This window comes from Solea senegalensis, linkage group LG21 (assembly GCF_019176455.1).
Source record: "Solea senegalensis isolate Sse05_10M linkage group LG21, IFAPA_SoseM_1, whole genome shotgun sequence".
NCBI lineage: Eukaryota > Metazoa > Chordata > Actinopteri > Pleuronectiformes > Soleidae > Solea > Solea senegalensis.
The window spans coordinates 11,655,834-11,678,179 of NC_058040.1; the positions used below are offsets into that span (position 1 = coordinate 11,655,834).

At 38.5% G+C, this 22,346-nt stretch overlaps 2 protein-coding genes and 1 long non-coding RNA gene across 4 annotated transcripts; 2 read left to right on the top strand and 1 right to left on the bottom strand.

Moving 5' to 3' along the window:
* Positions 1-3,953: 3,953 nt before the first annotated feature.
* ccdc80l2 (coiled-coil domain containing 80 like 2) lies at positions 3,954-9,039 on the top strand. The gene is made up of 12 exons (XM_044012101.1): positions 3,954-4,248; positions 4,325-4,413; positions 4,522-4,695; positions 4,777-4,928; positions 5,193-5,522; positions 5,735-5,975; positions 6,064-6,217; positions 7,021-7,154; positions 7,383-7,531; positions 7,790-7,893; positions 8,131-8,211; positions 8,332-9,039. Exons 1-12 carry the CDS (start codon positions 3,954-3,956, stop codon positions 8,643-8,645), a joined length of 2,217 nt encoding a protein of 738 aa, XP_043868036.1. The 3' UTR covers positions 8,646-9,039.
* Positions 9,040-10,218: 1,179 nt separating this feature from the next.
* fybb (FYN binding protein b) lies at positions 10,219-19,970 on the top strand. 2 transcript variants are annotated; one of them, XM_044012098.1, is made up of 19 exons: positions 10,219-10,430; positions 12,309-13,284; positions 14,592-14,736; positions 14,856-14,932; positions 15,579-15,601; positions 15,898-15,926; positions 16,028-16,124; positions 16,636-16,795; positions 16,999-17,119; positions 17,505-17,524; positions 17,647-17,719; positions 17,871-17,957; positions 18,319-18,359; positions 18,512-18,578; positions 18,708-18,807; positions 19,009-19,171; positions 19,285-19,318; positions 19,493-19,524; positions 19,622-19,970. In XM_044012098.1, exons 1-19 carry the CDS (start codon positions 10,428-10,430, stop codon positions 19,642-19,644), a joined length of 2,271 nt encoding a protein of 756 aa, XP_043868033.1. In that variant the 5' UTR covers positions 10,219-10,427; the 3' UTR covers positions 19,645-19,970. The 2 variants fall into 2 exon arrangements, with proteins under 2 accessions (XP_043868033.1, XP_043868035.1); XM_044012100.1 differs by lacking the exon at positions 17,871-17,957.
* Positions 16,793-20,875, bottom strand: LOC122758152. Its single transcript, XR_006358122.1, has 3 exons — positions 20,731-20,875; positions 20,349-20,411; positions 16,793-16,848 (listed from the first exon to the last, which is right to left on the bottom strand). It is a non-coding gene; the product is annotated as an uncharacterized LOC122758152 (long non-coding RNA).
* Between the last annotated feature and the right edge of the window lie 1,471 nt (positions 20,876-22,346).

Below are 22,346 nucleotides of genomic sequence, written 5' to 3' on the forward strand. Positions count from 1 at the left end.
TCAAGTGAGACACATCAGAGGAAATCCGATGAGACTGCTGCTGTTCTGTCTCTTTCCTATGCAAGCCCGTTTCCGCCACCGGGGAAAAGAAGACTGCATACCCAAGTCATTATTATGAGATAGTAAGTCATCATTTTGATGACATACCATTTCAGGATTATGACTTATCATCCCATCATAATTATGAGATATTTAGCATCTCATAATGGGATACTAAGTCATAATAATGATATACTAAATCATACTTTTGACTTCATAAGATATAATAATGACATATTTAGTGATAATACTGAGCTACTAAGTCATAACTATGAGACACTAAGTCATAATAATGACATGCTAAATCATACTAACTTTGGGGATTAGGCAAATGTGAGAGTGAATGGTTGTTTGTTTCTATGATGGAGTGGTGACCTGTCCAGGGTTTTCCCCCACCTTTCACCCTATGTCAGCTGGGATTGGCACCAGCGCCCTCCACAACCCTCATGTGGAGGATAAAGTGGTAGAAGATGAATGAATGAGTGAAGTTATCTCCCTGTGTATTTGTTGTTTTTGTTCATTTCTTATTCTCTGGGAAAAGGTATTTCTATGACAGGACATTAAAATACAATATCGCATATATACATGGATTGGCTGAACCCTCACACTCACACCTACAGTATGGTGAATTTATAGTGTCCAATTTGCCTAAAAATTTGCATGTCTTCCGACTGTGGGAGGAAAGTGGAGAACCCGGTGAAAACCCACGCACACATGGGGAAAACATGCAAACTCCATGCAGAAAGGCCCTTGTTCCAACTGGGTCTCGAACCTGGGTCTTCTTGCTGCAAAGGCAAGAGTATCCTGCACTGTATCAAAAACTGTTGTAGATGCAGTACTGTATTTGTCCACTGAGGTTCGCCATTTTATAATTTTTTTTTTATTCATCCTCAAAAGTGTTTTTTAGCTTTTGCTGTTTTTGTGTCAAATTCTGTGATCATTGGCATTTGGATTGGAATGATGTGACTGAAAGTCAGTCTTACCCTATACACTATTAACAAGATGTCAGTGAGTTTTAACTCATACAACGTGTGTATGTAAAGCTCAAGCATGTCTTAAATAAACCTGGCGTAAACTTTGCACAGTACTGTATAAGTACTTTATACTGCAATAATGTGCTCTCATACATATATACCTATAAGGAGGACTCATGATATATCATGTCCTCCTTCTTGGTTAAACTGATGCAAACTGGTGATTACACTATGCTTACTAAAGTTAACCTAAGTGTTACTTCCTGTTGCAGCATTACATGTGACTATTGTGCTGCTTTTTGTGCTGTTGTAGCCATCGCATTTATTTGTAGATGCCATGAGGTGTTTTTGAAAAGTAATGGGCCAAATAAAGTGTCAGATATTCTGATATTGGCATGAGGTGAGCGTATGTCACAAATGTAAAGTCTGTTCTCTTACTCATTGATGTGCTTGCAAAACACATGTAGGTTTAATTTTGTGTATATGGTGAACAGTTTGTGTCTGTGTTTCTAGGACATATGAAAGAAGGTTGGGCATTTCTGTATTTGTTTACCTTATAAACAACTCATCTAATTATTCACATAGGCCTGCACTGGCACTGGCACTCACAATATAGTATATGCACTGTTTGAAGAAGTTATCCTTCCTCTTGTATACACACATATGCACACTCACACATGGACTCACACACACCGATCTGATCATCTGGTTCTTTTTATCAGGCTCAGAGAGTGGAATGCATTGTCGCTACGCCTGGTTTTCATTGTAGCTTTTTCACCATAAAGATAGTTCTTATAATTGCAGTGATTCTGCCTGCACTGCTTTGATTTTCTTTTTCCATTTGTTCGTCTTCCTCTGTCACATTGAAAAAAAGAAAAATGCAACAGATGGAAGAACATTTCTGAGTTTCGAATGAAGCTTTGTCGTAGCTGCATGACATGTAAATACTGTAAAATTAAAGTCTAAGAATTAAAATGTACATCGGTCAATAATAAGTAAGATAAAACCTTCAAAGATATTTCAAGACAGTCAGAGATATATTATAAATATAGTCAGGCATTACATTTTTGGCAAGTTTTTCACTTTTTCACCTTCGTTTGTATCACTTTTTGCCTTTTTTTTCACCTTTTATATTTGGTCAAATATAACCATTAAACATGGAACATTGAACTGTTGGAGCTGCAATCATTTTTTGGCATGTTAAAAACGTTAAAAACAGCCTTTTGTAAGAGCTACAGTTAATGGATGGTCACACTTGTGTAACCATGGTTTTCTGAGTGAAGAGACTCTCAGGTAGAGCGAGAGAGAGTCCACATATAATAGAAAACTGCATTTTGTTGGTTGTATTAGACCATGAGAGAAAAAGAAGTGGTAGTTGTAGTGTTGGTAACTCAGTGGGCTATAATCTGTCAAATATACCCCACAAGGATTGAAATCAAGTCGTTTTCAGCCTTCATTTAATAGCCTTTCATCACGAGGTGAGAGGTGCAATACTCTGTCAAATATAACTCTCATGTCATTTTGAGACAGAGGATCATAACTCACATGATAATAATTTGTATACATCCTGTTCCCATATTGAATTTATGCTAATACTGTGCTAGTATTCTTTGCTTCAATTTTCTTTGTATTTAATTAATAAAATCATATTAACACCCATTTAAATTTGTACTAAATTAAATGTAACGTTCATTCATCTTCTTCTTCTTCAGAAAAGGCAAGGTTCACCTTGGACAGGTGGTCAGTTCATTGCAGGGAACACACATAGAGATAAATAACCATTCACTCTCACTCTCACAGTCAGTTTATAGTGTCCAATTAAACTAATCTGCATGTATTTTATACAGTCTGGAAGAAAACCCACGTGCACACGGGGGAGAACATGCAAACCCTACACAGAAAGGCCCTTAGTTGAACCAGCATCTGACCCAATGACCTTATAGCTGTGAGACAACAATGCCAGCCACTTAAAACCTGTATGGTCAAGACACTTGTCACTTTCACAGGTTTTCCAGTCAAAAAGTCTCCTGTCAATCATTGTGTGGACTTTTCCAGACGGTGGCACCTGTGACCCTGTCAGGTTTATTGATGGTTGCTGCCACTTCCTTCAAGTTCCAGTTGGACAAGTGGCTTTTAAGATGTTTTACCCTGAAGCACCAAATTTCACTCCCTGACGCTCACACACATTTTAAAGCCCCTCCCCCATCCTTTTGTTGGGCAGCCTGCAATAGATTGCAATTCTTTTACTTAGGACATTACTGAGCTCTAAAATAAAGTGACAAATATTAATAGCATCAAGAACAATCACAGTGGATATTATATATTATAAACGGTTTATGTTATCATTATTTATGTAAGCCATTTTATATGTATCTACATTGTAGGAATAACATCTTTTCACTTCTACGCAGGATCCTCTTGACCAAAAGACCCCTCCCACCCTACTAATGTTGCAACATAACATCCATGTGTATGTGATTATCTGTACATGATTATGTAAAATATGTGTGATTGCTTTTTATTTGAGACGACAACAATCGTCAGCTGTGGGAGAAGGCGCCTGTGTGTGTGCATGAGAGTGACAGAGTGGGGGGGAGAGAGAGAGAGAGAGGGAGATTTGAGCAAGAAAATGCTTTGAAGTCAGAAAATTCCAGGAGTTTCCTGTTAACAAGAGTGGTGTGTAATGTGAACCAGGAGTGTGTGTCTGTGTCCAAGCAGAGAAAAGTCCTTCCCCAGTCAAGTTGGATATAGTATGAAAGTTTCTTTCACTCTTTTCAGTGACTTTTAAACAGCTGATGAATCCATCTTGTCTGCTTCAGATGCAGCAGCAGCAGCAGTGGTGGTGGTAATAGCACGACATTACTGTCTTGCTTTTTTTCAACTGAGGATTTGTGGGACACTAACCAGTTCCAGCTGATCAACAAACAGAAACACTCAACCATGTCAGTAAGGATGTGTAGTCTCTATACCTCACACTCACATCTGCTGATGTTTGCTGCATTGTGGAGCCTCAGCTACCAGAGCGTGCTTGCTGCGGGGCCAGGCATCAGTCGGAGCAAGCCCAAGGAACAGTTGGACCCGAATGTAAGGGACTGGGGAGACTATTCTGACCTTCCTCCAGGAGTAGAGCAGGGACTGGGGCTGCATGAAGACAGAGAACATGGACACAACAGAGGAGTTGGTGAAACATCATCAAGCCTGGCTCCAGAGCTGGATTTCCTGGCTGAATTTGCAGGCAAGAGAAACAGAATGATCTGCGGATCAGTGCGGTTGTCTTATTCATATTACCTACACACCCTTCTCCCCTCTAGGTAAAAAGCGACTGTGGGTGATAACAGCCCCATCACACACTGATCACTATCTGCGTATGATGGAGAAACAGCTGGAAGACATGGAGCAGGTACAAAATCACTCATTATTATTTAGATATAATAAGAAAAAGACATTGTTAATACAACATTATCCTATGTTTTTTGAAACTCTATTTCTCTCCTTCTTTTTCACTCAGAAACTGCTAAACTGTCGTCTCGCAGAGAGGGACACCTTCATCATCACCATCATCCAGAACGCCATGATGGAAGGTCGGATACAGAAAACTACTTTCCAAGGAGAAGCCACCGTGGAGAGCCTCGACCCAGATACAGTTACCAGGCTGCTGCACTATCTGGAGCTTAACAGCCAGGTTAAAAATACTGTCTAAAATACAAATATGAGTTTAATCGCTCTGGTTTACCTGCTCATTACACAACACCAATCATTTCAGGGGCAAGCCTTCACGATGCTGGTCCTGAAGAAAAATCTGCGGGTCAGCGAGCGGTTCCCATATCCAGTCCGTGTTGAGGCGATTTTGGAGCTCATCGATCAGTTCCCCAAGAGGAAGCTGGAGAAGATGACCAGATATGGGGCCAATTTAAGGTTTGGGTCTATGACTTTTAAGATAAGATTATCCTTCATTAGTCCAACAACAGGGGATAATGCAAAGGTAACAAATGGAAAGCATGCATTTTAAACACCAGGAAATATAAGAAATATAGAAAATGGCTAAAAAACTGTTTAATATCTACAATGTAAACAGTGTTTAATCACAATATGTATGGCATGGCATATTATGAAGTGTGCATTCATGATGTTATATTTTATACAAAAAATGAATAAAATATAACTTTGTGTGTGAATCAGGTGTATCACCACTAAAAAGAAGGTTGTCATGAAAAGAAAAAAGATTAAAAGGAAGAGGGTGCTGAGCCCTCAGAGGCAAGGAAATGCGACGTCTTTGGTGGCCTTACCACGAAAACCTCCCATGGACAAAAAGGCTGCCCTGAAAAGTAAAATCCAAGACATACTGAGTGGACGGTCAAGATTTGTTATTCGTAAAGCGCCTGCCGCAGGGTCCACAAGGGGAAAGGACTCCAGCAATGGTGTCCAAACTGTCTCTAACAGACTGGAAAAAGCGAAAGAGAACAGTCCTCCATCTGTGTCAAAGAGCGATGAAGAGAGGAAGAAAAACAGGTGCCCTTTTTTTCATATTTGTGTCAAAGATAAACGAATCCATGTGGATATTGTGAATGATTGAACTGAAACAGTGTTTAGACTTTGTATTCCTATCAGAGGGAGGCCTGACATGTCCATCATGTCTCCTCATTAACCCCAAACAGAGATGTGTTTTTTCTTTTTAAAGAGCTGGATGAACATCAAAGTAATGTTTCGGTGCTGTTTTACAGTCCTGACCCCAGTGAGGAAGAAGGAAAGAAAACACATGGAGAGAAAAATGGCGAGGACAAAAAAGAACAAAATGTAAAGGGCGACTCACAAGAAAAACAGGGCTCTAAGAAAAAGGGCAAAGGAAGAAAAGGAAAGAAAGGAAAAGGAAGAGGGAAGAAGTCAAATAAAGAAGCCAGTGAGAAGGATAAGAAAGCCTTGAAGGAGTTTTTGGACAGTTTTAAAGGAACAAGAAGACTGATGGTGAGAACCTTTCATAACCCTATTGTACACTAGCATCTACATAGTGCACAATGTACATGATCACACGTGTGAGTTGTCCTGTTTTTAGCTGATCTCAACACCCAGCAGAGACGCGACACTTTACGTCCAGCAGAAAGAAGAAAACGAAAAGTATCACTGTGACCTCGCGATCAGGAAGATCACCGTGGTGACCATAGAGGAAGGCAGCGTCGCCACGCTCACACTACAACACTACCACCTCGGTAAGTGTTTGTGTATTTCTGTGTGTGTGTGTGTGCTTGGGATATACTTTATATCCAAAACACTTACAAAGTATCACAATTCTACTTTGACTGGTTTGCCAACATCAGTTGTTCTGCTGTTTATATGCTGTGGGCATTTTTGATGTCGTAGATTTGAGTAAACAATGGAAAAAAAGTGGAGTCTATAGCCACGCTGGAGGTTGTGTGAGATTGAAATCAGGCACTAAAATCACAGAAATGCTCTGAGCTAAATGGCAACACAGTAATTGGGTTTGTGAGCATATTAGCATTTGATAATTTTCAGTAAACACAAACTACAACTGAGGCTTACAGGATTTTTGTGCAGCAGGAGGAGTGAGGGAGACCAGCAAATCAATTGTATTTCACTGTTGGGGGGGAAAATTAATGTGTGAAAAAATTGGCAGGTCAATAATTATTGAGGCTCTTTCCTCAAAATAACAAAAAAACAACATCATGGTGGCCCTGGAAGAGAGGTCTTCAATATGATAGATAGATAGATACTTTATTCATCTCACAGAGAAATTCACATATGTGAATGGCATAGTCATTCTGGTCAGTTATTGTTGAGATATTCCTCTGAGACTGACAGATTGAAATCACCATGCTTGCATGTGCACTACTAGTGCTAGCATGCTAATTAAAATTTCCAGTGATCAGCATGATGCATACGTTTGACAATCTCATACAACACCAGTGTGTTATCACAACATATACAGTTTTAACATGACTTGTTTATGGAAAGGTCTTGGTTGTTATTGTTGTTTTGGTTGTGTGTATTTCAGAGTCCGAGTCTCCACTCACTGACCTATCCGAGACCTTTGATTCAGGCCTGATCTCCCTGTTGAGGGCAGAGCTCAGACTGTCGTCCTCTGACCTCTTTTCCATGACTGTCACTGATTACGACATCAAGTCCGATGTAAGAACTTTTGTTTTTTGCGCTCATTTAGTTGAGTATTTATTCTCCTTTTCAGTATCACTTTTACATAGGTTGGTGGCCGTTGCTTTGTTTAAATGATGCAAGGTTTGTGACATATTCAACTATGAACAAATCCCTATTTTACTTTCCATAGTGAATTTCTGTAATATTTTTAAAAAGGAAAGAGGAAACGTGTAGTGAATGTTCAATATATTTATATTTCCTCAGAGAGTCTTTGAAGCTCCACCGTCAAGCTCTGCTCTGTTTGAGTACATAGACAACTTTTCTTCAAGGCACTCAGAAAAAGAAAAGGAGAGAGCGAGTCCACCAGTCTGCTCCAAAGACAAAGAGCCTGAAGAGGAGAATTCCTTGCTCAGGTAAATTACTGTGATCTAGATGTAATCATCTAGTCGTCTTGAGGCAACAATTTCTGGAGCCTTTTCTGCTGACTGCTGCCTTTAACCAAAAATAAAGATTTATGTTTAACATAATTTAATTTCTGTGTATCCCATTATTGCACATAAAAACAAATAACCGAATGCTTGGATGTTATAAGTCGTCAACATAGTGAGACATGTTATTGAAATATGTACAACATTCAAACTTGAATCCAACTTTTTTGTTGGATGTTGCAGGTTCATGTCTAAGAGAAGACTGCTGATCATCTCTGCTCCCTCTGAGGATGACTACTCTTTCCAACAGCAGCTCTCTGCTATCAGGGGACAGGAGTGTCACCTGGGTAAGTAAGACAGAACACAGGTGATTCACCTTTTGTCTACTCTGCTCTTTTTGGTCAAAAAAAGGTATAATGTGGCCAGGTCCCTGGTAAAAACTAAACAAATCATTACATAATGAACGAGTGAGTGGGTATAACAATGTGTTAGATGTACAATGTGTCCAATCTTTGAGGAGCCTAACTCAAGAAGTAAAAGTTATTACTGCTATAAGACTCAGACTCAAGTGTGTCTTTCCTCAGGTATTCGACACTTTGTCATGTTACAGCTGACTGGAACTGGGGACAAAGCCTCGGGAAAGGTTGAGTTATTTCCTCTAAATGGTGAGTCACATTAATGTGAGCAAGTCCAGGTACATGGGACAGTAATAATTCCTGAAACTTGTAATTTGGACATTCACCCAAGAGCAGAGCTTAGGTTTCACTCTGTCATCCTCCTTGCAGGTCGCAGTCAGAGTGAGGTTGAGCCATTATCCCGCATTATGGTAAACAACATGAGAGAACAGCTGAAGATCAGCAAGGAGTACTTCAGCATGCTGATTGTGGGCAAAGACGGTGATGTCAAGATGTGGTTCCCGTCTCCCATGTGGTCCCTGGAAAACATTTACGACCTGGTGGACTCCATGGAGCTTCGCCTGCATGAGGAGATGCTGCAGAAGAGACTCGGAATCCACTGCCCTGAGGACAGGGGAAGAGGAGGCAGCGAGGCAGGACACTATGGAGGCTATGATGAAGACAGGGTGGAGGAGAGATACTGATATCCCTCAGAAGTGCAATGAAAAAAGGGATTTAAAAAGGAGGCAATGGAGTGATGTGACGTAATGTATATGAAGCATGGAACTTTTTTTACATGACTGATAAATAATGACTGACAGAAAACCCGTCTTCAGGACTTACAAGATTCTATGTATTATATGTTTACAAGTAATACATTAGCCAAATGGTCTAATTCAAGAAATCCTTCAGCTGATATTTAGATCATTTTGTGTTGTGTTATTTTGTTGATTAGATGAGGAAGACATGGAATGTACACAAGTTCCTATGAGTGTGCTTTTTAGCAATATGTAAGCTTTTCTAAACATATCCAGTAGTGTAAAGAAGAAAAGCAAAAATGGGAGGATTCTGTTCTACTATAATCAAAATTGTAATTTAAACAAGTCCCAGGACATTCTTTTATGACATTAGTTTGAAAAGCATAATTTAACTTGATGCATTTTGAATGTAATAGTACCACTATGAACATGGCCATTTTAATCTTAAGTCCTTGTCAATGCCATCCATATAGTTCTGTGGCCAGTTTAAGTTTGTTAAATACTCCTTACACAACAACCCAATAAATACCCTGCAGAAAAATGTATAACTGTATAGGAGAAATGTATCTGTATGAACATGAACAACAAACATCACACACACATGCATAAATCTGAATGTTCAGTGGTATCTTATAGTAGGGTTGTGCATGTGTGTTTCACATGGGGTAGTGTGTGTGTAACAAGTGACAACATAAGGATCAGCTGACATTGTACCATACTAGCAGTAATGCTGTTGTGTGGCATGTGAAAGTGAGCAGAAGAAAAGGCAACATGATCATCAGTGCAGTGAATGAGGCAAATGAAAGACTAAATATTGTCACTGCCATGGAAAGGGAACTACTGTGAAATAGGCTCTGTAGGTAGAAATAAAGATTTGCCAGTAAATATTGTTTACACTTGCTTTCCTATTGAATTTAACATCTAAAGATGTGGCACCCATGACAGCCACCAGGGGGACTCTGAGGCACAAACAGTTCTTCTCAAGAACATGATGATCAACTAGGGCATGGGTCTACTGTGACCACATTATACTCACCAATGTGACAGCTGTGAAAAGTAGTGCACATACACACAAAAATTCTCTGAAACCCTGGCTTATGGATGTGACTGTGTCAACCACAATCATATTAACATATCAGTCAGCTAACTCCTGCACCTGTCCAACTGACTGAAATATCTCAATGTCTGGTTGATGGGTAGATTTGGAATTTTCTAGAGACTTTCATTGTAAAAAAAAACAAAAAACATTTCAATAAATAATTTCACACAAAAAGTTTTAACATTACCAATGATATAATATGTCAAACTAAGAAACAAAGCACAAACATGTGACCATGAAAGCCTTCTCTCATTTTTTGTTGACCTGCCAGTGACTGAGAGATTAATATTTTTAAGGCACAGATGGAAAGTACAATGATTTTTGCCAGTGATAGGCAAATGCATTAGATGAAAACACACTGATAATAACAGGCGCAAAGAGGCCGACACTCACACTACACCTACTACTGGGAGAGGAAGTAGCCAGTTGCAGACAGATGCTTGTTGCCAACAGAGCGGTAGAATAGCGTATATTCAAACACAGGCTCACTCATTCACTGTCTCTCTGTGTTGCCCTTTCTCTCTCGCTCTCTGTTCAACAGAAACTCACACAGAGGCACTGAACAAACACCACTTCCTCCTCCAACCATAAAGGACATAGCAGAATCTTCTGGGACTGTTGTCCACAATATGGTGAGTATGACTTAATAATTAACTAAAAATATTTAAAATGCTCACTATCTGGATGTTTGGTTATCTCTGGTATGGCCAGGTAGGATTCAAATGTTTGTGTGTGACATTTTTAAAGACTCATGGCATCTCATGAATGGACGTGTCTTTGTAAGAACACCTTAAATCATACTTGTGCTTCAGGATTTCAAAACATTAAGATTAGGGGAAAAGGGCTCTTAGCAATTTGACTGAAAGTCACTCAAGTGATGTGTGTGCTTTCTCTATATTAATGTTCTATATGTAATTAAGGTTTTGCACTCATATCCAAGACATTTCTTCACATATGTTGCGTAAACAGCGGAGTCACATTTAGTGTTGGGAGGGTTTTTTTGTTGGGTTTGTGTCAACAACTTTTGCCTACATTTAGCATCAGAGTGACAAGAGAAACTGTGGTTCCTCTTTGCTTTGAGCAGAAGAGCCACATCTTTCCTCTCATCTTGATCAAATGTACACAGATAGCTGTATTGTTTTATTGTATGCATGCTGTCTGTGTCCAACAATGCTGTGGCTGTAATTTCTTGCAAGGAATTCCCTCATGCTGTTTATGCATATTACAATGACTCCGCCTTAACTGTATATTGTACACCCATCTACTGTATATTCACTCAGTAGTTTCTTGATATGCATGCAAGTGTTGATTTAAAGATAGTTTTAGAGACTGGTGCCACTAAACTGTGTCGTGCGACACTAAGAGGCGCTTTCAGTATTGGCTGTAATTTACACAGTTGCAACTGTTTGGAGAAGCAGTAACTGCAATTCTAGTACAGAACATATTGGGTAATTTTTTAGTTTACCGCAGCTGAAAAACAGAAGCACAATGAGGAAATTTTCTTGTGCTTCTCTGCCTCTGATTTTATATTAGGACTTATGCATAGTGTTAGCACACTTCAGCAAGATGTATACGGCCCCACTCAACCATTTGTAAACCAACATTTAACCAACGCTGCAATCATTTTCTTCCAACATCTGTGTGATGCAAAAGCACCTTCTGGCAACTGCATGTCTAATTATTTAGTAGGATATAATCCTAAATTGTAAGTTTGATTTCCAATTTATTTGCTGTAGTACGGTATCTCCTTGCTTTTAAAGTTCTTGTGTAGGAGAAGCAGTGACTGTGTGTCATTGTCCTCTTATCTCCACTTCCCGGTATGGTATCAAACTAGCCTCATTAAAATAGGTGTGGCTGCTACATGGTCACTCCATTGTGCTGTTCTGTGACACAGCTAGAGAGCTAATAATGAACATCCTACCTACATTTTTGGGGGTCATATTTAGGATGCAACTGATGACTTGAAATGTTGTTGTCATGAATATTCAAACTATAATAAACTGTACCCCAATTTCCTTCAAAAACAACCATACAACAATAATACTTTGTGAGTAATTTGGTATAAACACAAACACAAGGAAATTTAAATATTTATAAATAATTAATAGTTGATTGTGTTTGTGTGATTAATGGATGACCTGGTGGTTGTATGTGTTAGTTACGTTCGAGACTTCTCACAGAAAAGGAAAAGAAGAGAAAACAAACAGATTAGTGATATAAGTAACTAAAGCAGAAGCAGGAATTTATCTGATTGGATACAACATTCAGAAATAGAAGAAGGAAATGCCTCGACAGGAAATAAGGTATTTTAAGTTTTGCAACTCTGTGTATTTTTTTCTGTGTAAATCATAGTTATTCCTCTTCGTCCTGCAATCCTAATTAAATGTTTATCGAGTTTCTTGTTGATACTGAGTCACTTTGTTTGAGGTCCTGCTTAAAGTTTTGTATTGTTACACACATGCTAAATATGATCATTAACTCTACTTTTGATCCTCTTCCATTCATTCCAGGATAACAAGACTGATGTAAAGGCCATGATGGCCCGTTTCCAAGTGGCAAATACTGATGAGACTTCCTCCTCTACACCGGCTGGACGAACTAAACAACCCCTACACCCCACCCTCTCATCTGGCATGACTGTACAGACCAAGAAACCTGTTCTGGAGAGCCTCTCGGGCAGTGCAATAAATCATCCTCCAAAGCCATCTTTCCTGAAAAATACAGTAGCCACGAAAAGCACAACTGCAGTACATGAGCCAAACAAAACTAAGGCCCTAGCTGGCAGGTTTGCCAACATACAGGATGAAAACAACACCAACAGCAAACCTTTAATAGGTAATAAACAGCATATACCCATGAAGCCACCTCCTTTGCAACCTCCTGAAGCCAAAGACCAAGTAGAGAAGCCTCCTCTCATCAAACCCTCCATAAGCTCAACCCTGTCCAACACCAAACCTGCCTTTCCCAAACCATCTCCCACAGCCAAGCCCAGCTGGATAAAAGAAGACAGTGGTGGGGGTGTGCCATCTACTACCAGCTTCCCACCAAAAATACCCCCATCACAACAAAAACCAAGCAGCAGCTTGGTAAAATTATGGCAGCAAAATGAAGAACAGACAGGCACTACCACGGACGCCGCGAATAAACCTTCACCTCCAACATTCTCCCCTTTTAAAGTGCCAAGCAATTTCAGGACTCCTCAGGATATATTAAACAAGGAGGACAAGAATGACCAGCCAGATAGTGATGGAGTCAAAAACACATCCTCAAAACCTCCTCCCAAACCTCCAGCCAGTAAAAAACCAAGCTTGAAAAAGCCATCAAGGGAGTCTCAGCCCAACAGCTCTAACAGTGAATCCACATTGGGACCCAAGCGGAATCCCTTACCTAACAGTTTAGCTCTGGGTACTGCCCCTGCTAAACCTAACCGCCCACCCAGAGTCAACCTGGAAAACTTTAAAAAAGGTGCTGAAGCATCTGACAACGGTAAGTGAGACTTAGAATTAAAGCTGTGGCGCATAACTTTTGAATATAAACACATTTAAGCTACATTCAAGTCCACACAATGCTGGTTATGCCCATCAGCTCCACAGGACTGTGTTTTCAGTACAGTACTGTTGAGATCTGGTGTCGCCTATTGACATTACCACACAGCACACACAGATTGACAGATTTTACATCAGTTACAGTTACATCAGGCGAGAAGGCGGTGAACTGTTTGCAGGTCCCATGACAAAAAGAAAAAAGAAAAAAAAGAAACAGAAGAGGGGTTTCTCTTGTTTTGGTGTCTCATGTGCATTTCCTCTCTACCAGTGGAGAGGGCAAGGGTTGCTTTTTTTGTGTGGTTTCATTGACATTTATAATGTATAGTTATGAGTTTACTTCTGGTTGTGTCAAAATGTCTTCCTCTGTGCCTGAAGTTCTTAACTCGAGTTACAAAGACGTGTCAAGATAAAGAGCAAAAGATAGCAGGCAAAAGTCAGAGAAACACTCATGGGTCTTTTACTTCCTCCATCTACTTCCCTGTCCAGTTTCTCCTTTCTCCACCCCTTCACGCTATGCTCCAACAGCTGAGCTTGTTTCACCACATGGGGAAGTAAGTTCCAGCAAACAGGGATCGTTTTGAGGGAGAGGCTGTGTTTAGATACACATGTAATCATTATTCATTTATATACAAAAAGACTGAAGTGACAAATCTAGTTTAAAGGGTTGATTTAGTGTATATTTTTTAGTTTTTGTCTCTTTTGGAGAAATATTATTGCCTTTCAATCATGAGTAACAACACTGACTTGTTTTTCCTTCTAACTTGGTTGTGCTCCTGACCAGTGGTTGGTTGTAATGTATGTGCCTAAATAGGCGTATTTTTACTTAGTCAATATGAGCCAAATCTGTTTGAGTAGTTTTTGCAAGTGATCTCAGGATTACTATTTGCTTTATCGGACAAAGCCTTTGTTTACTGGACCCCAAAACCCACAAAAATAATTTCAAAAGCAGCTAATAATCAACATTGTTCCCTGAGACAATAGCATTCTGTGGCCACAGAAGGGCAGTATATTACAGATCATCTGATCATTTATTGAACAGAATTCTGTTCTGAGATGTAAAGAGAGATACTGTATCTCTTCCACTTTGGTATCCTTCTACTTGATGTCTACTTTAAACCCTAACCAGTCAAACACCGCTTACTTTGATTATCCTGATGACACAGCACTGATATTAATGCCTGTATTCAGTACACATGTGAGACAAGGCACTAACAAAGCCTTATTCTGTGTTTTCTGCTTTTATTACAGGTCCTGGCACCTTTAAGAATCCCATCATTCCAACTCTCCCACACTCCTCTCATCCCAGTAACCATAACAACTATGTGACTCCTCCTCCACCTCCACCTCCACAGGCTGCCCTCCCCAGTCTTCCCCCACGACATCCTGGCTCAATGTAAGTCCTATCGCCACACACTCAAATGCTCCTGAAAACATTTATATATATTGTTTCTTAATTGTTTTTGTTCCAGTTACTCAATTTAACAAAAGGTAAACCCTGACTGTGCTTCACAGGATCCAACAAGAAGATTTCTATGACGATCTTGATGAGCTGAACAGCTCCGCTCCTCCACCTCTACCACCACCCACAGGTACAGTAAATGTCAGATATACTGTATTGCAAAAAAATGGTTATAGGAGACAGATTGTGTCTGTGTACTGTTAAAAAGGCATACATTGAGAAGGTTTTTTGGAAATTATATCCTACAAGTCTGTTTTTCTTCTTACTTTCCTATTTCAATGTATCTTCTCTGGGTTGTTGATTTTGATTATTTACAAATGATGCTTGGCGTACTTGTCTGGGCGACTCAGATTTTCTGCATCAAAATAGAAAAATAGGCCTGTGTATTGCTAGAATTGTGCACAATGTGTCTTTCCTCTTAGTTTATCTCATTTCCATACTTTGGGTTGGCTATCTTTCTGGGTAATATGGCCAAAAACGTAATCATGATAAAGTTTTAAAATTTCTCAATATCAATAATTACTGTAGTACATGTCAGATAAGTTGACAGAGTTCTGTTGTAAAATGCTGTTTGCGCAGCACATAAATATTACATTCATATGCATAGAACCTTTAATATATCAAAAATATATATTAAATTACTGCCCAGCCAAATTAGATTTTTTTGGCAAATGATGCTGGCCTTGTTTTCTTTGTATACTAATATTTAACACATAAAGGTTGTGTTGTGTAATGCTATTACAAAAACTAATGATACATTTTTTTATCTTTTGCAGGTCATCCGAGTCAGAGGGCAAAGGTGAGACACACTGCATTAAACTGATTTGAGTAAACATAGATTTGGATATTTATGTGTGACTAATACAGTCGCTCGAATATGGACTGTCCCAAAACATGAGGTGAAAACGGACAGCAGTGTAACGAGAAACACAGTGTTTTTGCACTCAGTAATGCAGGCAGAAATTAAGCATAATGGGAAAGTGATATGTTATATGTTTTATTATAGAGGTGTGTAGCACAGTATATACAAAAGTTATTTTAAAAGCACATTTCAGGTTTTAATCACTGTTTTTCATATCTGTCCCCTTTGTCTAGGAGGACAATTCTGATGACGATGGAGAAATGTATGAGGATCTTGATGATGAGAGATTGTTTATCCATGTCTCACACAGACACACACACACATAAAGACATAAGTCTATATGAAATGTATTTTCTTTAAAAGGGAAGAGAAGAAGAAGGCAAAGAAAAGACTGGAGGCTGAGAAGAAGGAGCAGAAGGAACGTGAGAAGAAGGAACAGGAAATCAGGAAGAAATTTAAAGTGAGTGGGAAAAGACTCATTCACTTAAAACTGCTGTTAGACGGTTAAAGGGGTTAAGTATCTTCATTTGTTTAATCAGTATGACAGCTCTCATGTCTATGTTAAATATAAAGCTAGAGCAAGGGGATGTTCATTTAGATAAGCATAATGGCTATAAACAGCAGCTCCTGTGTGTTGTATGGTTCATTGACTGGGCCATTTTTTGGCCAATCAATCAAACAAATGAAAAATAACCTTTGAACCACAAACATTAGTTTTACTCTGACGTGTTTTAGATTATAAAATTGCATATATGTTCTTTCCTGAGCTTGAGGCACTAATATGCAGATTAAGTTGCCACTGGATAGCATCAAGTTCATTTCCTATTTTCCAAGCCCTAATGCTGAGCTAAGTGAATATAACTGTCTCTTAGCTTCAGTTTCAAAGTTACAGAGCAGATATTAGGATGGCATAGATAAAGGTAATTAATCAACACTTGTCCTCTGTGTGTACCCGTGGCTGTGTGTGTTAGTTGGTTGGCCCCATAGAAGTCATCCATCAGGGGACAGCTTATGAGGACTGCAAAGGGAGCAGAACTGACCTTGGTCTGAAGCAGGGAGACTCCCTGGACATCATCCGCGTACAAGGCAACCCAGAGGGAAAATGGTTGGGACGGATGCAGGATGGATCCAGTATGTCATACATAATTATTCCCTCATTTTCCTCCAGTGTTTCCCAGTCTCACCTGGAAAACAGCAAAATACATGTAAAAATACTGAAAATGTCCATTTATTACTCCACCTACTCTCTTTATTAGTTGAACCCTGTTCAATAGTTTAAAGAAACCTGCCATGAAACCTTAGTTAAATCGGTATTCCATTTTGCTTTCCAACAGTTGGTTATGTGAAAACCACTTCAGTGAAAATTGATTTTAATTCCCTGAAGAACCATCAAGCTCAGCAAGCGTATGACCCTGAGGTCTACGATGACATCGAAACCGTCTCTTCTGAAAACAGGTATCAGGAAGATGAAATTATATGTTTTTCCTTCTGGTTCGAATAGGGAGAAAAGATATGCAAAATACGGTATAGTTTTTCACTGAAATCTGTCAGGGGAATAATTGTTTTGTTGGTTTTTTTCAGTTGGGCAATTTGAATGGCTCTAATTATTAAAACACCCATGAGCCTAATGAATTCTATAATAACACTGTCAGGGAAGCAAAAACTACTAAACACATTAAGAAAGCTTTATTATTCCAGAAATCCTCAACCTAAATCCTAAATGTTTGTCCATTCAGTGTGGAATTAGATTCTCTATCACTTCCCAAACAGGGTAAAAATACATTTCACCACAGTAGCCAGATGTGAATGTTTATATCACCTATTTTCCCTCTCTCTACAGTGGCACTAAAGGACCAGGAGGTATGATTATAATCTCACAATAGTACTGTTTATCTCTTTATAATTGGTTTCCAGAATTGCATTAAATTACATTGTCATTTAACTAAGAAAAACAACTTTTTTTTCTTGCGTGTGTGTTGTAGTTGTTCTGCCCCCGCTACCAGGAGATGGAGAAGAAATATATGATGATGTTGTTAATCCAAACCTGGATGTCAGGTGGGAAATTGGTAGATGAAGAATAAATGCAGAATCGTCTTAAATTTATAGACAACAAATGCTAAATGAAAAGGGATACAAAAAAGATAAGGAGATAAAATGACACAGAGAAAGAAATGCAGATCATTTTCATCCCTGATCGATTTTCTAGTCCCCTGGACAACAGGTTTTCTTCCACGAAGACCCGCAGCTTCCTGCGGATGTTTGAGAGGAGCAATCGTCCTGTCACCACTAAAGAGTAAAATACACTCAGTAGTAAGACTGACCGTAGATCTACTGGCCACCTATAGCTGAATAACATGCATGAAAAGCCTGGAAGTCTCAAATCCAGCCGTGCTGCCTGTAATTACGATCAGTTCAGCTGATTATCTGTGATTTTACTAATCAATTTTTTGTTGTGTGTGTTGACATAATAAGAAAATCAAGGCATTATCTGCTAACACCACAAATGTAACAAATATACTAATTGAATGTTGTATTTAAATTCATTAATATTTCTAATTTAGGTTGCTTTTAATATTATTAATCAACTTTCTAAAAGTATAATAAGAATGATGTAAATGATCTAACATTGTGATATTTTTCTTGTATTGTGCCAGTGTGCCTCCACCCAGCCAGTTTACAGCACAGGGAAATTCAGGTATCTCTCACTCTGATAATATTACCATGCTGTTGCCATTTACTTTACTTACTTTCTGTCTATTTTCAATGACACCCTTTACTGTTGACAATCCATTCTTGTTGTAGTGCAATTAAATGTGTTCCCACTCATTTTTGTGCATATGACCACAGATCAGGCAGGAGATGAGGAGATATATGATGATGTTGATTCACCGAATATGCCTCCACCTCTGCCCAGGTACAACATCAATCATTCAAACAGCATCTGTTCCTTTAAATTCATATTTTAAAACCACTAATACAGTATATTTCACTAAATGTTTAACTGTTTTTATTTTGTCCTGTCACTTGTTATGTTTCTCCACAGCTTTCCAATCTTAAAAGGCAAAAGCAAGATTGAAGAGTTGGACCAGAAGAAGCAGAAAAAGTTGGAGAAAGAGGAGAAAGACTTCAGGAAGAAATTTAAAGTCTGTCCCTCTGTTTTATGCAAACTTTTCAGTCCAGTCCAATATTTATTTAATTGGAATACTGAGTATCATACAAAATAAAGAAGATAACATTGATGTTTGTTTTCCACAGAATTAGATCCAATGTGCTACTAAGAAAATAAAATGTAAAATCACAGTCAAAAACTGAAAAAATTGAGAATATTGTGTAATCTTTTTCAGTATGATGGTGAGATACAGGTGTTGTATCAGGTGACCATTGTCCACTCACTTACAAATAAGAAGTGGAGTGGGAAAGAGCTGCCACTCAAAGCAGGGGAGACACTGGATGTCATTGTCAAAGCTGTGGACAACAAATTGGTCTGTCGCAATGAGGAGGGCAAGTGTAAGTATTTGTGTTTGTTTATTCCACGTACATGCAATCAGTCTGTTTATCAGTGTTATTTTTTCCTTAACTTTACAATGCATGTCCCAACATATTTTGTCTGTCTGTAACAGTTGGTTATGTTTCCACCTGCTACATTGTTTCGGAGTAAGTAAAACAAACACTCACACAATCATATCACCACCCCTGGCTAATTTTACTTGATTCTGTTGTAAGTCGCTTTGGATAAAAGCGTCTGCTAAATGACATGTAATGTAATGTAATATCATACACAGACTACAAAAAGGGACACAGTGATGATGTTTTGTTTTTTGTTTACAGTGACGGTGATATCTATGATGACATTGGAGATGGTAAGTTTAAGTTCACTTTTATTATTTCATGCATTCATAGATCTCAGTGCAAGTGCAAAATTGTGTTCTAATCCATATCATTATCTCTTTTTTTTAGATTGCATCTATGACAATGACTGAGAAACATCCTCTACTCGTTTCACTGTGTCATACTGATATTGCTGATGTTATTTATTATGTTTATGGATTATAGGGTATACACTAGTATTTGCAATTCAGAGATCTTGAAACACAATGGCTTTAAAATCTTTAAAAATGTGATCCTTATTAAAAGAAAAACAAAAGGCTTAATGCTGTTATGTTACTTGCATGTTACCTTTTAAGTTACTTAGTTTTTTCCCTCTTGTTCTATGGTACTGCATTTTGGTAAAAGAATCACAGCATTTCTAAAGGACAGTTGTAAACATTAAATATAACGGAATTAAAGTTTTGTATTGTCCATGAAATTATACTGACCATAACTCTGATTTTATACACATATGACACACATGCACTTTGTCACTACAAATCGTATTTGTCCCATGTGCTACAAAAAGCCAAATTGATTTACTTAGTCTCTCCCCAATAAACACAATTGTGGTATGTTGCCTTTGATATAGATTATGTGCATGTGTAACAACTGTGAATGAGAACCTTTTACAAGATCTACTTTCACTGATTTTATTGCAGGTTTTGTGCAATAACGTAACAGTGACATCTAGTGCCAATCATTGTAACTACGCTAAACGTCAAGCACAAAGCACACGAAGATGTGAGTTTCACTAAGTAGTTTTAGGTGCTTTACACACTATTAACAAAACAAGGCAAAAAGCTTTAATACTTACTTGTGTCCACCAGAGGTGTGGTCCCAGGTGCGATAGGAGTCACATCATGTCATATCTCCTAAACTAACAGCAATAAAATATGCTATGCATCGCATGATTTAAATTAGACATTAGACAACATTTAACATGACTATATAAGTGCACTTGATACAATCTGATGCATTCTACTGCAAACTATAAATAGGCCCTTTTGTATAAAGCTGTATACAAATAATGTAATCAAATATTTTGCAATGGATCAGGTTTTATGAATAATATAATCTTAATTGTGATATATGATGAATGTACAGAATGACAAGTGGCGAAATACATCTGAGCTAATATGAGCTAATTTAAAGTAACCTACCTAATTATTCATTTTGATAATGTTATGTTTATTTACCGGGTGAGTACATGCGTTCATTAATCCACTCTGAGAATATTCTTTGTTTGAACTGAAGGAAAGAAACACGACAAATGTTAAAGTCCACATTTTGGGAAAACAAAATTAGCTAAATAGTACAACTTGTGCTCCACTGGTTGGAATAAAAACGTACTTCCGCCCTTCACCGGAAGTCTCTTCTCGTTTCACCATGGTTCCTCCTGTCGCTGTGTCGCCGCTCATTAAGGTAATACCATGCATCATTACTCGACCCGAAATGTTTTAGAAATATGTTTTTCATATATAGGAGAAATGTGTGAATTTAAGAATCATAATATCCCATTGTCATCAGCTACCCGCTAAATAATCGCCACTGTACGCTGTTAAGTTAGCATGCTATTCAGTGATTGCTAGCAGTGACATTGACAGGGTTATACAGGTGAACCACAGTCTGCAGGAAAACCTGGAACCTTTCACAGCAGACTGATGTGAGCTTCCCGGTAACAGTTATGAGGTATAGTCCTACAATAAGCCAAGTGTGCAATTTCAATCAGAACACAGTTAACCGGCTATATAAATCACAAGCAAAGAAAAGCATGTGAACTTCGCCCTCGTCTCAAATCAGCGTGGTGTGTGTGTACAGTTTTAGGTGTTTGGTTTGTTAAAAGGTGCTCAATTCACTTTCATTAATGTAAAATACTATTGCAGCCCGTATGGTCTAACTGGTTAGCCTTTAATTGTTTCCGTAGGTAACTCGCATTATCTCTGTAATTTCAGACTGCCAGGTGGTCTGCTCTGCTACTTGGCGTCTTCTATGGAAAACAGAGGTTTGGTAAGTTGTGTTACATGTGGCTTATCAAAGGTGCAATCCTTACCAGGAAATGACTGATAAATAGATGTTGATTCCCAAACACATGTGGAGACCATCATCAGTAACATTAGAGCAGTGGACAGGGCGTTTGATGAGATGTCATATGTTTAATTTGTGTGTATCAACAACAGACATGTGTTCTAATTTTAGAATACCTGAAGCCCATTGGTGAGGAGGAGAGGAGGATTGAGGAGGCAGAGAAGAAGGCCAGAGAAGAGCAGGAGCGCATTCAAAAACTGGCTGAAGGTAATATATACAGATTCATGGTCATGTAGCACAAAGTCAGCCCTAATTGTTGGTATGGTTCATCATGAGACACCCATACTAAAATGCATTCATAAACAATATTTTATTTTTCTTTTCTCTGCAGCAAATTCAGACACTATCCTCAAATGAACCATCCCTGGACCAGTCTTGTTGTGTTTTCAACTCAATAAAAACAGAACTTATTTTTCATGTAATAATCAGTGTTCTTGTGTTATTTATTTTTTAAATGATATCAAGTAAAAACTAAATATCCAACCAATTCATGTCAAATAAATGTGTTTTTATTATTGTTACAGACTATTACATAGGTTTCATCCAGAGCAGGTGTGCGTGTCCTTGTATTTGTTACCCCTTTAGGACCTTTCATGGCATAAACACATGACATTATCAAGACCAGTAGTCCTCATAAGGACCAAAAAATAGTCCTAATGAGGCAGAATGTAATTTCTGAGGAACTGATTAGAGCGAAGATTTGAGTTGTGGTTAGGTAAATTTGGGA

What these genes read in the sequence shown, in the direction of transcription:
- fybb (XM_044012098.1), top strand. An exon ending in CCACGACATCCTGGCTCAAT is followed by an intron (nt 14,737 to 14,855) that starts GTAAGTCCTATC and finishes TGTGCTTCACAG; the next exon opens with GATCCAACAAGAAGATTTCT. An exon ending in CTATGATGACATTGGAGATG is followed by an intron (nt 19,525 to 19,621) that starts GTAAGTTTAAGT and finishes TCTTTTTTTTAG; the next exon opens with ATTGCATCTATGACAATGAC.
- ccdc80l2 (XM_044012101.1), top strand. Translation starts at nt 3,954, where the DNA reads ATGTCAGTAAGGATGTGTAGTCTCTATACCTCACACTCACATCTGCTG. An exon ending in AGCTGGAAGACATGGAGCAG is followed by an intron (nt 4,414 to 4,521) that starts GTACAAAATCAC and finishes TTTTTCACTCAG; the next exon opens with AAACTGCTAAACTGTCGTCT. An exon ending in ATCTGGAGCTTAACAGCCAG is followed by an intron (nt 4,696 to 4,776) that starts GTTAAAAATACT and finishes CAATCATTTCAG; the next exon opens with GGGCAAGCCTTCACGATGCT.